Genomic DNA, 16,761 nt, shown 5'->3' with positions numbered 1-16,761 from the left:
GCTGGCATGTGCATTAGTATCTGGGTTTGGTGGCTGATGATGGGATGGATCCCCAGATGGGGTAGTCTCTGGATAGTCCATCCTTTCATCTTAGCTCTATATCCTTTCATGGGTCTTTTCTTCTTTATTCTAAGGAGGAATGAAGTATCCACACGATGGTCTTCCTTTTTGGTTTTCTTGTGTTTTGCAAAATGTATCTTGGGTATTCTAGGTTTCTGGGCTAATATTCACTTATTAGTGAGTACATATCAAGTGAGTTCTTTTGTGATTGGGTTACCTCACTCAGGATGATATCCTCCAGATACATCCATTTGTCCAAGAACTTCATAAATTAATTGTTTTTAATAGCTGAGTAGTACTTCATTGTGTAAATGTACCACATTTTCTGTATCCATTCCTCTATTGAGGGACAACTGGGTTCTTTCCAGCTTCTGGCTATTATAAATAAGGCTGCTGTTAACATAGTGGAACATGTGTCCTTACTACCAGTTGGAAGATCTTCTGGGTATATGCCCAGGAGAGGTATTGCTGGGTCCTCCGGTAGTACTATTTGACAGGATCTTTTAAGATTTTATTTTCTCTCTCTTATGACTGTGTTTTGAAAACTTTTTCATTCTGTGGGACTACCTGACATAGCAGCAAAGGCATGTGTTGGTAGAGACATGACATCTGAGGATAGCACAGTGAACAGGTAGTAAAAATGCTTGCTTAGGAATGAAGAGGGATCAAGATGCCTCCTTGGCCTTTCTGGTAGGAGGGGCAGAATAAATATACGAAATGATAGGACATCGGTAGGGAAAGGCTCAGAGATACAGCCTAAGGTTGCAGAGATGGAGCAGTGCTTCTTCAAAGAGGTATAGAAGGGAATAGCAATTGTTGTTGGACATGGGTAAGGCTTTTAAATGGAATTTTAGAAGAAACACTTCTCTGCCCGCCAAGAGGAAAGACATTCTGTGGCAGGTGATGACAGGAAGGACTGGGGTGTGCAACAGAGCTGGGGTAAGACCAAAAAAGTGGTTGTTACCATTTGTTTGTAGATGCAGAAAAAAAAAAAAAAAACTGTTTCGGGACCAGTCAGGAGAAGCCCTTAGTGAAATCAGACTTCCAGTTAAAAGGGAAAGGGAGGAAATGAAAAAAATCAGTGGTCAGTTGCCAAGGAAAGGTCAAACCAAGGAAGGTGTGAGTCAGAGCATGTCAGCCAGGGACTTCTCGGGAAGTTAGAATTGATGCTCTTTGGGCCTTTGTCTGTGAGTGATTTCTCAGCAAGTGTCCAGTGATCTGGGCTACTTAAGTAGGGCAGTTCCCCACCTTGCTGCAGGAATTCGGGTATCTCAGGTGTCTGTAATACTTTCCCACGGCCAGGCTGGCAGTAGAAGGCTACTTTGGGAAGCTGACCCATTAATTTTTGTGTTAAGTAATAATTACTTGGTTGACCTGGATGTTGAATGAAAATATTTGATTAAAATGATCATTTTATACTGGTGAGACAGCTGTACATTTTGCAAATTACTTATAGCCTGTAATGGCAAGAAAACAAAATGCTTTGTTTTACGGTGTGAGGGGAAAATACTAGTTTCAGTTTCCATTCAAGTAACCTGACTAATACAGTCAGTCTAGCTGAGGAAAAATACATAAGGTCATAGGAGTCAGGCAGGCTAAATTAGAGCTGCCACGGGTTCTTTCTTTCAAAATGTCACTCAAACCTGCATAGACCTCAGCACCTGCCTTTCCCACATACTAGTGTAAGGTTAAGACCAAGACCAGCTTTGTGGAATCCTTAGAGCTGACACTTAATTGGCACTCAGTACTCCTCAGCCTTCTGTCCCTTTAGAGCACTTATTGCTGATGATCTATGATTCTGTTACAGGGGCAGAGTTCTAATCCTTTTCTTAGTGATAGACTTAAGGAAAAGATGCGATCGTTTCACCTTGAACTTTGAGAGCCAAGTCCCTTATGTAAGTCAGAAAGATTTCTAAGCAGGCTAGCCCACAGACAGAAATACAGGGCCACTCTTCTTCCAATGCAGTCTACTCACAAGCCACCTCCAGCTTTTTCATTTATTTGTATCTTTAAGTAACTGTATGTATTGAATTTTCTTGGCACTGAAAAAGAAGTCTATTGAATTGTCTTGAACCCAGGTCTTTGCACATATTGAACATGCTGATTCACAGATTGACAACCATAGCCTATATTTTAAACTGACATACAGAGGCATAACATTTGAATGTATTGATATTATTTTTCCAAACATTTGTACCTTCTGTAATGCCTCAGTTATGTTAAAAAAAAAAATATCTACCATCTCAAACGTTCCTCAGCAACTTCTTAATAGTTTGTTTTGACATTTTATCCCCTCTGGTGTGTATGTGAATAGAACTGTGCTCTTGTGGGCTTGGACTTTTCTGCATAAAGGGTTAATCTTTGGTTTGCCGCTGAGGAAGAGCTGTTTATTCTTACCACTGCCCTCTCCTCTAGCATAGACACAATTGCTATCATTCTATTAATTTAGTTATCTAACAATTATATCTGGAATTTAATTGCATATTCTTGACTACCAAAGTTATTAATGTTTGAATTATGTAGTACAGTACCAATAATTTTTATTTCAAAGAAACTGATAGTATTTATTTAGTTAAAATAGGGTCTCATGTGTTCCAGGTTCGACTTGAACTTACTAAGTAGGCAAAGATGATCTTTACCCCTAATCCTCCTGTCTTTACTTCAAGTTTATATTTTAAACTGCCTCTTAATATATCTTCCATTCTCAGACCCTTGCCCTCACTTTCACAGTCACTTTTTGAGTTATCGTATCCCTTCTTCCTACCACCGAGCATGTTACAATCCTCTGAGAATCTTTAAACCGTAAAAAGAGCAGAACCCTATGTAGTCTATATGTTTCTTATATATCTATTGGATCCTCTCTCTGGAGCTAGAATCACTAACAATTGTTAGCTTCCATATAGGTGTTGGGGATCAAACCTGTGTACTTTGGAGGACAAGGCAGATCCTTTAACCACTGAGCGCTAACTTCCATCCATTGTATATGCTAGGGTTTTATAAGGATAACTTGAGAAAGTAATGCCAATTTTTTAGCATAGATTTTCATATGCTCTGTCCCATAACTACTCATTTCTGAAAATTCAGGTTTCATGGGGCAGGGGAAATCCCTATTGGTATAGTGTGTACTGCACAAAATTGAGGCCCTGAGGTCAATCTACAGAAAAATCTGTGAAGCTGGTATGTGCCTGTAACCTAAGTGCATGGAATTTCTAGCCTGATAGTCAAGTCAAGTTAATAGTTCCGTGAGAGATCCTGTCTCAAAAATAAGATGGAATGAGACTGAGGAAGACTCCTGACCTTTACACACACGTGTACATCCACATAAAAATCAGGCTTCACGTGAAATTATGGGATTTGTGAGAACCTAGCAAATGCTGTGTACAGTGAAATAGGCCAAAACATAGAAATGTCACATAGTTCTCATAGAAGCTGAGTAGAGAATAGCGGTTAAGGGAGGAAGAGGGTGGAGGGTGGGTCCAGATTCCTCAAGCAGTACAGAGTTATTTATACTTCGATCAGAGTAAGCTCTTCTCTACACTGCTAGTTCACCCTGTATCAGCAGTGTGAATTATATCAGCAGTGATCCATTATAAAGTTTAAAAAGGTAGAGTTTATTGGCTCACCATAAGATTATAAATGTCTAAGCTGATAGATAGGCCAATTACCTTGAATTAGTCATAACACAATATTTTACATGAATGAGAACTTCAATTTTGTACCATATAAATATATACAAATAATAATGTACCCATAAAAACAGTGTTAATAAGTAAAATTTGTGCTTTCACCTTTAGTCCTAAAATTCTTAAGTTCTTAGAATTTTTTGCTGAACAGTTTGATTTTTCCATTCCGGCTTACAAGTAAAAGACATGGAAGCTGTAGTCTAAAGAGAAGTCTGTGTTTATTTGGTTACCCAAAGCATCTGGTGAGATACTCTCAGAAGCTAGTGCTTGGATCTGCCTAAAAGTGAGGAAATGTACTTTGGAAAACTGCTGCCATTTCATAGAAATTCTGGAAAATCATTTTGCATGTACTTATGTCAAAATCACTTCAGTCTTAATACTCCATCCTTTAAAAGGCTCATACTTTAGAGAGGGATTAGAGGCGTGAATAGCAAGCTAAGACGAGCAATTAGGTAAATAAAAATGTAGGTGTCTAGAGACTGTAATGTTCTAGACAGACTGAACCTGGTTTGTGTCAGAGCAGTAGTTAAGAATAGACAGTACCTTTTTTTTTTTAGGATTATGCAAAGAAGGCATTCGACCTCAGCCTCATGCTGTTGATCCCTTTTTTTCCACTTGAGGTTATTTAGAATAAATGTGACATATAATCTGAGTATAAATACCATGAGTAATAAAAGCCTTACACTTAACAAGATGGCCTTAGGGTCACTCCAGTTGTATATCTTAAAGGGATTACACTCTGTCTCAGTCTCTCTGTTAATGCTATTGATTGCAGAGCTTATTAGATTAAAACTCTTTTTCTTGAAGCTTAAAGATGCAATCTTTAATTCTTTAAAAACATTGAAGCAAAACTGGGTATAGTGGCTCCTGTCTTTTGTCCAAGCTCTTGAGAGTCAGGGGCAGGTGGATCTTCATGAGTTGGAGGCCAGCCTGATCTACATAGTGGTTCTCCAAAAAGACAGTAGTGCATGGTGAGACCCTGTGTCAAAGTCAAAACACAACAGAAGAAAACAAACACCCACTATGACCACCACCACGACTATAAAAATCCCAAAGTCTGTCCTTTCCTTAAGAATGAATTTAAACAAGAGGGCCTCTGTGTGACTCCTTCATAAACAGAGATTTAATTGCATGTATTTACACGGTTATGAAAGAAAGCTTTCTAAAATACACATTTTGAGACAAAACCTGACAACAGGCGTTGAAGCAGTTTTTATGAAAGCAATTGAAACTTCAAAACACCTGCCCTGCCAGAGCTCAAGGGAAGACTTTATAGAAAACTGTTGGGTGATACTTCACAAACCTTATAAATTATTCTGAAAAAAAAGCTTCTTAAAGAAATGTTTCCCTTCAGAATGCTAAATGTAAGAGAAGCTAAACCCAGGCTAATATACCTCCTGTCTGTGTTACCTTCATTCCTGAGGGGACTCTGAAACGTTCTGCAGCCTCAAGCTTACATAGAAACTGTGTGGAGGTCAAATGCTATCACTTATTGCTAACTAAAGGCTTGGCTGGGCTGTCAGGTGTCCTGGAGCGTCTTCTGGGTGCTTGTTAGGCATGCTGTCATCCGGAAGAAAGTGTCTGTACTGGTACTGTAAAGGGGAGGGATTTTATAACTAATCTGTGGCTGTGCGCCTGAATCTGTAAGGTAAGGATACCATTTTTTTTTTCTCCTTTGGTTGACTGAAGATTAAATATGTTAATGTCTATAGGTGCCTTGGCACAGTTCCTCGAACAAAGCAGTATGTCTCTGTTAAATGAAGTTCAAAAACCCAGATGTTTAAGTACTTTAAGATGTTACAGTACTTTAAGAGAAACTTAAAGTAATTAAAATAAAATTAAAATAAAAAGAGAGGATGTATATTACTAGACTCTCCTCCAACTGATAATTCTGTCTCAACCCCCCAAATGCCATCACTTATTGAGTGATATCACTTGTAGAGTGGATTTTAAGCTGAGAACTTGATATGAGCCCGGTGAGGAACCATGCAGAAATTTGTAATTATTGAATATGTCTTATAGGAAGGCCAGGAGGCGAGGAAGGTTCTAGGGCTCGACAGAGGTAGTCTGACTCAGAAGGAACTGTCCACAGAGTTAAAGACTTAATGCAAGACAGAAGTGACATTTCTGTAAGAAGATGCAGAATGCCCCATTTCTGCTCTAGAAGGGTGGTTCTCTGGGCTACTCATCATTTACGGCTGGGACTTAACTGTTAATTCCACGTACTCTCAAAGATATTTAGCAATCTTAAAGAAAAAAAAAAATCACAAAACCCCGATTTAAAATTGATCAGCCCATGAACTAGCTACCTACAGTTGAGAAGGTTGTACTTTCTGGGAGATTCTTTCTTGCCTTAAGGTTGTTACAAGACTAGAGTTCTTTGTCTTTTCTCAAAGCAAAGCCCTTAGCCATCTCCCTCCAACAACCCTGCTGCCCTCCACATTTCTCTCTATCATGAGACATCTTGGATAATGCCTCTGGCCCCTCACACAGGTGGGCAAGGCTGACCTGCAGTGCAGTGGAGGACAGCAGGACAGGTGTGGATTCAGCACAACACTGAACCCTAAGCTGACTTTAAAATTAGGAACATTTCTGTTGTATTTTCTCCTTGTCTCTCTGTCTGTTTGTAACCCAAGGGCATTATTTTTGAGCTTGAATTTTAAAAATGACACCGTCCACAGTCTTGCAAACAGTTGAACTTTTCTGGGTTTCGACAGACTTCTGTGCAAGCCTGTGGAGCCAGGTGGGAGAAGTGGCTTTAGGTTGAAGACTGTTACATGCTCATTAGTGCCCAGGTTAATGTCGGACAGTGGGGCATGGCCACTCATATCTATAATCCGAGATCTCAGGGTAGAAATTGGAAGAGCCCGGGAACTCCATGGCCCACAATGTAGCACAAATGGCAGAATTCAGCCTCCCTGAGAGACCTTGGCTCAAGAAAGGAGGTGAAAAGCCATAGCAAACTGCTTGGGATTGACCCCTGGCTTCTCCATGTGTGTACACAAGTATATGGGTGTGCATATGCACACATGCACACACATGAACAATCATATGCTAGACACCTCCACAGACACAAGCAAAGAATGAAATAGCTAACTAAATGTTCTGAATTATGCTGTGTTAGTGTAATTTCTGGGCCCCTTTCCCTTGCTAGTCTTTTAGACTGTGGATTTAATTCTGAATTTTCAGAAATTTACCTGCCCCTTCTGCAACTATTATTTTAAAAGAAGAGCCCAGTGTGGACATTTTCTTTTTCTGTCTTTTTTGTCTTTCTGTTGGGTTTTAAAAGGACTAAGCTCAGTCATATTACTTGTTCATTCATCCTGTGTAGGTATGTGTGTGTGTGTGTGTGTGTGTGTGTGTTGTGTGTGTGTGTGTGTGTGTGTGTGTAGGTGTGTGTGTGTTGTGTGTGTGTATTGTGTGTGTGTGTGTAGGTGTGTGTGTGTGTAGGTGTGTGTGTGTGTGTATGTGTGGTGAGAGAGAGAGAGAGAGAGAGAGAGAGAGAGAGAGAGAGAGAGAGAGAGAATATGAAAGCTTATTTGGGTCTTAGTGTTCATAGTTGATCATAAATAGAATATGAATCATTTCTGGACTTTGTCCCTGTAAAAGCATAAGGTGCATTGTGGGATGTTGGCATTAAGAAAGTCAACAAATATATAAAGAGATTGTATTAACTGCTCCAGGGAAGCTAGAAGCATTTTTCCAGGAAAACTCTGGTTGGATATGTACTAGTTTGTCAGGGAAAGAATTTGTATGTAGGTGTCTTAGGGATAATACTTAACGTTAGTTACGGAAGAAAGGGGAGATTAGGAATGGATTTAAGGTCTCTATTCTACCCATAGATACTGATCTTATTTTACATCTTAAAATTGAAAGTTACATGTTTTATTGAGCTCTTCTGTTCAGTTTCAATGGAAGTGATTTGTGGTCTCCGCACAGACCTCTGGCTTTCCCTAGTTGCTGTCGGGGCCCTGGAGGAAGAAGCACACTTGTTTGCCTTGGAAGGACTGGAGAGAGGGAATAAAACACTGCATGGAGAGAGGATAGGTGCATAAGGTATATAAAGAACAAGGAATGTGTGCTTACTGAACAGTCCCTTTCCTTCAAACTGCTAGTGCTGGGGACATGGGAGTCCTTGGATTGTTGGAAGTGAAAAGTCAGCTCTGACTATGCAAAGCATTGCTGGGAGAAGAGATAGGAGAAGCCAAGAGAGGTGAGGAGGGAGCAGAGGAGGGGATCAGATGGAGGAGGCTGTTGACTAGAGTGGTTAGATAGGGTTAGGGCCCCCAGTGTCCTTAATCATTAATTCCGTGTTTGTATGTGAAATTGTTGTATGAGCTAGGGAACTTCATTTCTTTCCCTGTTTTGTCATTAGAGCTGGTTGGCTCTACAGATGCATACGTTTGTTAATGATTAGTGTGGGAATATTTCTGTATTTTACACAAGTAATAGACCTTTGGCTGGAAAGCAGTGAGAAAAAACTCCCCCAGGGCCAGAACATTCTTTTTCTATCTTTAACTGTCACGAAAGCCACAGGAAATGATACTAACACTAAATGTGTTTTAAAACTGCAAGGAGGGTGGGTGGAGAGAAAAATGCTTAGTGTTGACTGGTTTTACTTTTTTTCAATAGGAAGTTAGTTTTTGGTATCTATTAAAAGCAGAGGTTATCGCGTTGGCATCAGTCCAGGCTGAACATATATATAGAGAAGAAGGTTCTCAGACGAGAGGCTGTTGAATGCATATTTGTTGGGAGGAAGGGGGAAAAGCGACTGAAACAAAACAGAAACCAAGTGTGTGCACAAAAGCCGCCTCAGCAGTCCACTGTAAAGTCAGAAAAACAGTCTTTTTAAAAGTCTAAATATCAAAATAGGATTATCTTATTTTTCCCTTGATTTTTTTGGTGTCAGAATTTTAGACTGCATTTGCCTTTTATCTGATCCTGTTTCAACAGTTATGCTGTTTAAAGAGATTATAAATACTCCTTAGTTTGACAGGGATTTTTCAACATCTTTAACTTGAAATAAATTATTGATATGTATAAACTCAAGTAACCAGGCCACATTAGCTTAGCAGCATAGTGTTTACTCACCAATGATCAAAGTAAAATAAGATCCACTCATAAGGTTAATGAGGGATGAGCATCATGTCCTGTGCCCAGTGAAGGATTATCTTCTTGATGGACCGTGGGTTCACGTTCAGTGGTGGAGGATGTGTCCTCATTTTGTTCTGCAGGGACCCTTACAGCTGCATGAGAGGGCAATGTCAACATTATATTATCTTGCAGATAACTACATTATCTAACCAGAAAGTGCTATTATACACATTTTCACTGTGTACAATAATGAGAAATGTAGACCTGAAAGTTGTTACAGCCCCTTGTTACCTCTATTGTCTAAGAGAACAATGAAATGTACTCAACATAGGGACATTACAGATACATTTAAATTCTTGTCAGGGAATGTAAAATAATGATTTTCATATATTTTACAGAAAACGCATGTTTCAGAAGAGATGGGTGAAATTTGATGGCCTTAGCATTTCTTACTACAATAATGACAGAGTAAGTACTGGCTTCAAACATGATTTTCCATACACTAAATGGAATAGTTGAACATTTTTAAGAGTAGAAAATATATTATCAACATTAAGAGCACTGGAATATGATATAATCACTTTCATGATTTAATTTCATAGAATGTACAGCTAATTTTTAGTGTATACATCTTTTTTGTTGTTTTGTTTTGTTTTTTATTTTTTTGAGACAGGATTTCTCTGTGTAGCCCTGGCTGTCCTGGAACTCACTTTGTAGACCAGGCTGGCCTCTAACTCAGAAATCTGCCTGCCTCTGCCTTCCAAGTGCTGGGATTAAAGGTATGTGCCACCACTGCCCAGCAAGCATATACATCTAATAGTTATTTTTGGAGCATCTTCTATAAGCTATAGGAGAGTCTGTGAGCTATGTAAAGATGAATACAAATTTCCTTCATCTCTCAGAGCACCAAGGGATATATACAAACCACACCATAAATAGAAAATTGAAAAGCAAGGAGGGGTTGCCTCATTCTCTGGGGGTGAGAAGGGTGTGAGAAGGGTTTGAATGGGATTCTATTGCTATGAGTTTGGAAGAAAAGATGTTTGTATATGAAGAAATGTTGGAGAATAAGAATTATTTATAGAAGGAATAGGAAAGAAGCTTACATGAGAAAGTTTTGGCCATTTATCACAAAACATGTAGTGTTTTCTGGTTATGTTGGGAATGAGCTTTGTGGGAGGGAGATAGGGGAGATGATGCTGTGTGATTAGAGCCCACTGAACGTCCTGCATGTTGATGAGAGTAGCTGAGGGATATTCCTCGGACAGAGTTCTGGGAATGTCTTCTTAAGCCTTGAAAATGTCCTTCTTTTTAGGATATATAAGCTGAAATATTTGTAGGGATTGTGTTATTATAACTGAAAACAGTAAAAAAAAAAGGTATTACCTGTGTATACATTTTATTTGCCAATATATACAAGTGTTTGTATGCATGTCTAGTTAAATATAATAAATTCTGTATTTTGTACAGTGGCATGATGAGTCCCCCTGTATCCTAGCTTGTACGTTGGTGTGGATGAAGCCATCAGAAATGTGTTAAAGTCCCACCTGTACTGAACACGTGCATCTTTTTTTCTTATTCTTTAAATTAGACATTAAAGCAGCTGTTTACGAGGATGACCATATATAAGATATTATAAGTAATCTGGAGGTGATTAACCATTCATTAGGATATGTGTAGGTGATATGGAGGCAAGATATCATAGTTAAGGGCTTGAGCATTTGTGGGTCCTGGTGTCTGATGAGTTTCTAGACTCAATCCCTCTCAGATACTGAAAGATAGTGTTATCAATTGTTACACTTAGAAGTTACATAGGTAACTACTGTATCATCCTTTTGCCTTCTGTTTGGTAATTTCCTCAGTGAACAGGTGAAAGTGATAAATGTACCATCCTTTAGTTAATTAAAATGAGATACTTTTCATCCTAATTACATTTTATATTTAAAGTTTTAATTTTAAGACAACCATATTCTTTTTCTTACATATTCCAATTCAATATTGTATTCTCGAAAGTTGATACTGCATTATATTTGTGGCTTGTTTGCTTTTGGTGTGAAGAGAGATGTGTCTACTGCTGGAAGGCAAAAGAGTTTATGTACTTTCAGACAGAAAATAGCACAGGCTGCAACAAACTCTTGCCACCCTCTTGAGAACTTCAGGTTGGATTCATTTATACAGTGACCTAGATAGAGTAACACATTAGTTTAAACCAACGTCCTCTTGACTTGCGAAGTGGTGGGATGAATGTTTGTAACCTTTACTTGATTTCAGCTATTTCTAGTTTGTTCGTATATTTCACCTTCATGGTGTATCACATATGTGTCCATGATACCACAGAGAATTCTGTGTCCTGAGACCCGAGGATAACATTTTTGTTATTGGTTTTCCCTTTTATTGTATTTTTCCTATAATATATTAATCTTGTCTTTTGCCTCTTTTACAACTCTTCCCAGATCCTTCCTACCTCCCTCTCTACTTATCTGTAATTGTATACTCTCCGTTTGAAGAAAAATTAAAATGAACAAAGAACAAAGGAGACAGAAACAATGACAGAAACAAAAACCTATGAAGAAAATGGCTTCGCTGTTCAGGATTAGGTTCATAACCAGAGTGACCCGGGAGAAACTAACTGCCACTGTCCCTCAATGTCTGGTCTTCTTGTTGGTTTTATTGGAGTACAGAGGAAATGTATTCAGGAGTGGGAGGGCTTTCTTGTCTCATCGTCGTCGTTGTTGTTGTGTTGGTGTGGTTTTTCCGGTACTCTCATTTAAGGAGGGATTTCTGCTGTGTGTCCAAGCAGACTGGATTTTCCTCTCCATCATCTCAGGGCCCATCATACTCACACTGCCATGAGCCTAGTGTCACTTCTGATGTTTATGCAACAAAAATTGTTATTAAAAGTTTATATTCATGTGATTTCTTAGAAATCTTTTAACCAAGCACCACTCCTTAAAACATATTCCAGTTGTATGTCTCTCAGACATTTCAATCCCTTGTGCCTGCTGATTGATTTCATCCTGCCACAACATTCCACCATTTGGGAGTTGTTTCCTTTCTTTCTTTTTTTAATTTTTATTTAATATTTTATTTATTTACATTTCAAATGTTATCCCCTTTCTAGGTTTCCCCTCCAGAACCCCCTACCCCATCCCTTCTCCCCCTGCTTCCATGAGGGTGCTCCTTCACCCACCCACTTCTGCCTACTCGTCCTGGCATTCTCCTACACTAGGGCGTCGAGCCTTCACATGACCAAGGGCCTCTCCTCCCACTGATGTCTGACAAAGCCATCTTCTGCTCCATATGTGGCTGGAGTCATGGATCCCTCCATGTGTACTCTTTGGTTGGTGGTTTAGTCCCTGAGAGCTCTGGGTGGGGGTGGGGGTGGGGGTTGGGGAGGTCTGGTTGTTTCTTAAAAGGGCACAGTTTTTACCTGGACCCCTCTGAAAAGACACATGCTTACAGATCACACACAGCTAATGTTCTGGCTGGCTGTGCAGTTTAGCAGCTGTGTGAATTGAACATTTGAATCATGAATGTCTCCAAGTTCCTCTAAGTGTATGGTTAGGCATCAGGAGGTGATATGCAGAAGTTCCATTTTCTGGTTTGCTTTTATCTTTCTCAGCATCGCCCAGTGATGCCTCCATGAGGACTTCCTCATCGTATTACAGAAACAGTGTCATCCACACGGCCCTGATATCTGAGGCCCTGCTAAGAAATCTAACGCATCCCGATTCCCACTCATCAGTGTGCAGAATTGTCCTGTGGTTGTTTCATCATCTGAAAGTGGCAGATAAATGACAGATTTGACCTAGATATCTGTGTGGTAAAACTTCAAAGGGTACTTTAAATTTCTTTAAGGAAAATTTCACACTTTGGAAAACAGGCATTTTTGAACCTGCTATCCATCTTTTTTCTGATTTTCGTTTTGTTTTGTTTTTTTTCTCAGTATTGTCTTTATATTGTCGTTACATGAAAAATATACAGTCAACCCTACAGTGTTGAAAAAAAAAATCCCAAGTTTTATCTGAGATCTCATAATACATTATAAATGAGTCATTAGGTACTCTCTGGCTTCCTGGGGTCGACCTGACACAGTATTTAGTTTGCAAAATACTTCTGATCATTTCCTTGTTTTCTACATGTCTCTAGGAGAAGTTATTATCTGTTAAATAAAGTATCATTGTTATTTATAGGCATGTAGGTTTTTGTTTTGTTTTTAATGAACTGCCTGCTAGTCTCTTCTTCCTTTTCTTTCTATTTTTTTTTCCTGTTTTTTCAGTGTTGTTTGGATTTCCTTCACTGACAAACAGGTTAGAGGTAGCTCAGAACAAACTGCTAATTATCTCATTAGGGAGGTTTTTTTCATAAGCTGTTATAAATCTTAGGAAGTTAAAGTTTTGTAAAAGAACACCTGGGTAACAATGTGTAAATGATTTTAGACATTTAACAATTCCCACTGTCTGGTGTCAGCCACGGCATGCATATAACAAACATATTCATAAGCTGTCTATTAAAAAAAGCCCTGTTCCTTCTATCTCTGTAGGTTGCCTGACAGTGGGAAGATGTTCTCTCTTCCCAGTCTCTACAGTGTCCAGTGGTCTAGATTTGCCCTCATATTGCCGTTTTAACTTACTTTGATTTCCAGAGTTCCTTTTGATAAACCAATGATGTTATGCATTTCTGTGTACTGATGTTTGGTAAGCCAATCCTGTTATGCATTTCTTTGTGATAACTTCCATGATCATGTGGCTGCCTACACTGAGCCACTTGAGGACTATTCATTTCCCTGCCATGTTTTAACTCTCTGTGAGTTCCTTCTCATCTTCTGTTTGAATCTATTTAGCTATTTAATCCACTGAAACTCATTGTTAGCCGTTGAAACCTACATGGGGACCTGTATGCTGGCTCACCAGGTAAAGGTGATTGCTCCTAAGTGTGAAGACCTGAGTTTAATTCCTGGGACCCACACAGTAGAAGGATAGAATCAGATCCAGCAAGTTTTGCTCTGACCTGCATATACATGCCCATACACATACATCTAAATAAATAAATAATAAAAATATAAATAAATTTACATTTAAAACCATGTGTAAATTTCGACCATTTTTGGTGTATTCCTCCATAAACCTTGGCTGTGTTTTCTCCTGCTGAATGACTGTTGATCTGTAATGCGTCAGGGACTCTACCAGGAAAATGAGTTGAAAGGACAAAGGCAATTTAGGAGAGTGTTATAATGAATAAGGCATTATAAATTATGAAGGTGTATAGTAATATTTAGGTTTAGTAGAAGTGATAAAAGAAACTCCAAAAATATTAAAATTGAGCTGTCAATGTTTGGTATAATTGTAATTAGACATGGGATTCAATCATTCAAAAATATTTCTGTAGCAACAACTATAAGAAAGTTGGTAAGGGAAATAGTTGAATGAGCTAATGTCTACACTGGAAGACATCATTAAGAAGACTATCACAGGTTATGGCAACTTTGATTATTATAGAAATTTTAATGTATGTTTATTATAAAACAAATGTACACGTCACTGTTAAACTGGAGTAACTGCACTGATAAGTGTCACTGCCTTAGGAATGGTAGGACCTGAAAGGAAGGAGCTGATAATCTGAAGCAGACTAAAGCCTTAGGCAACCACCATTCAGAGCCTCAGACAATTTATACTCTGAGAGTTAAGGAAGGTCAGATGAGTGAAGTTCTTATGACTTCAAGCGTGTAAAACTGCCAGGACAAGCTCACATTGCAATAACATGTTTTTCCATAGAGGCACATAAAAGATAGTTTAAATACTTAATGGGATAACCATTGCAATAATCAATAATGAATTATCAGAAGTAAGATTACTCCTGTCCACTACACCTAGGAAGAGCACAGAAACACATTTCAAGAACAAGTCTGTGTTTTGAACAAACTGAGATGACAAGATTCTTGCCCTCTTTCCTTGGAGTACCGACTCCATTTCTGGACTGTGTTCCCACACAGAGGATGAAGGTTCTGAGCAGAAATAAGTTGTTCAGTAGCGTGTATTTATGCTGACCTATGAAAGATTCATTTTAAATGTGAAGACCATCCCGAGTTGAGTATGGATGGGAGCCATTTACTTTCCGGAGTCACATCTAAATGCCATGTTCATTGTTGGCTACAGGAAAACTAGGAACTGAAGAGTACATGTTGCATGTATTTAGAATGTTGTTAAGAGTGTGAAAAGGACTTTGACATGTGTATCAATTCAGGGATGAGATGTTGGAAAGGAAGAGCGAAGGAGAAGTTGTTAATAAAACTAGGGATTAGGTCCATAAGGTGATTGTTGGCAATCAGAGAGGGCCCATCCTTCCTGAGGAACACAGTGTTTGCTGAGCTCATCTGTCTGTGAGGGCAGAAGGGTGTTGAGAGAGGAGTGTTCTCCGTTTAGCACATTCGTCTCCTAAACTGTTATCTTCAGTATGGGTATCTGTATTCTCACATAAGATAACTAGAGTTTCTTCCTTATGTTAGTTTAAAACAGTGGTTCTCAACCTCCCTAATGCTCTGACTCTTTAATGCAGTTCCTTATGTTGTGGTGATCCTCAACCATAAAATTATTTTTGTTGCTACATCATAACTGTAATTTTGCTACTGCTCTGTATCATAATGTAAATAGTTTTGGAGACAGGGAGGTGGAGACCACTGGTTTGGACTTTGTGTTTATGTGACAAAATATCTGGCATAAGTGGGAAGAGCTTTATTTGGGGTCGTGGTTTTGAAGTATTTGCCACCATTGATTCTGAGCTAATGCAGAAGAGCAGGGTGGCAGAGATGCATAGTGGAACCCATGTCACAGCAGCCAACAGGTAGAGATCAAAGAAAGACTGGAGCCAGGTGTGACCTTTAAAATACACTAGTGATGACCCCCGTGCTTCCCAATTAATCTCTACTTAAACTTACTACCACCTTCTAAAATATTGTTACAAGTCAGGTCTCACATTCTTGATGCATGACCTCGGAAGGAGACTTAGTTGTTCAAACTATAAAATGTAGCCACTGCCATGGGAGAGAATGGAAAAAAAAAAATCCATGAAGGGCCTATGTAAACTCTTTTGCTATTCTGACCTTCTGGATGTGAGGGTGGTCTTACAGCCTCATCTTTCTGTGTTCTTTATTATTTACTGTTCTTTTGGGGGGCGGGATCTATTTCTCATTATTCCACTTCTGTCCTTTTCTTTTTCCTTTCAGTTTGTCTCATCAAAATTCTGTCTGCCCACTCAGCAATCAGTAACACTTAATTTTTCTAAAAGTCAGGGTGAGATTTTGCCATGTTTATAAACCACTTAAGAATTAACAAAAAGAATTAAGGGTTTATGTCTTTTGACTTTTGTGTCCCCAAATTTGAATTGGCTTCTGAACTTTTATTACATGGTTTCTTGGATGTATAATGAGTCTGAAGTTTCTTCCACGGGACACTATTAATATTTCACTCTCAATGAATCATTGATGGTCATCCTGCCCAGTAGTTTGGGAGTTCTAAGGAAAGTTAAGATTGAGAGAAAGTGGTCAGGGTTTTGAGGACCCTGGGAGCCAAATTATAACATGTGTGTGAATGCTGATTCCTGGCAGCAGATGCACATTTCTTCATTTGCTCTGATTGTTTGACAGAGGTCTCTTCTTACACTGTAGCACAGGCTAGCCTGTAGCTCATGACCGTCCTTTCCTCTCAGCCTCCCAAAACTTTGGGATGAAAGCATGAACTGCCATGCCTGCCTGGCTTTTGTGTACCCATTATTTAATAGGGAATGGGAAAAAAAAATGTGACTCAGTATTAGACCAGAGTCATCATCATCATCCGAGCACAGAGGATAAGGTTGGTTAATGAGATCCAACAGGCTGCTTAGGCAGGTTTTGTTCTCTGTGTGATGCAACAGTACTTTGAGATGGTTC

General features: G+C 39.0%; 1 protein-coding gene across 3 annotated transcripts in view; it reads left to right on the top strand.

Annotated features, from left to right (window-relative positions):
- Positions 1–16,761, top strand: part of Arap2 (ArfGAP with RhoGAP domain, ankyrin repeat and PH domain 2) — a 160,097-nt gene that overhangs the window by 40,945 nt on the left and 102,391 nt on the right. For all 3 annotated transcript variants that reach the window (XM_029545277.1, XM_021211156.2, XM_029545276.1), the window contains exon 7: positions 9,236–9,305. In XM_029545277.1, coding sequence (XP_029401137.1) covers positions 9,236–9,305 — 70 coding nt within the window. The remainder of the gene's footprint in view (positions 1–9,235; positions 9,306–16,761) is intronic.

Source organism: Mus pahari, chromosome 13 (assembly GCF_900095145.1).
Source record: "Mus pahari chromosome 13, PAHARI_EIJ_v1.1, whole genome shotgun sequence".
NCBI classification, from domain to species: Eukaryota; Metazoa; Chordata; class Mammalia; order Rodentia; family Muridae; genus Mus; species Mus pahari.
The sequence above is the reverse complement of the archived record's forward strand: the minus strand, read 5'-3'. Positions and strand labels throughout refer to the sequence as shown.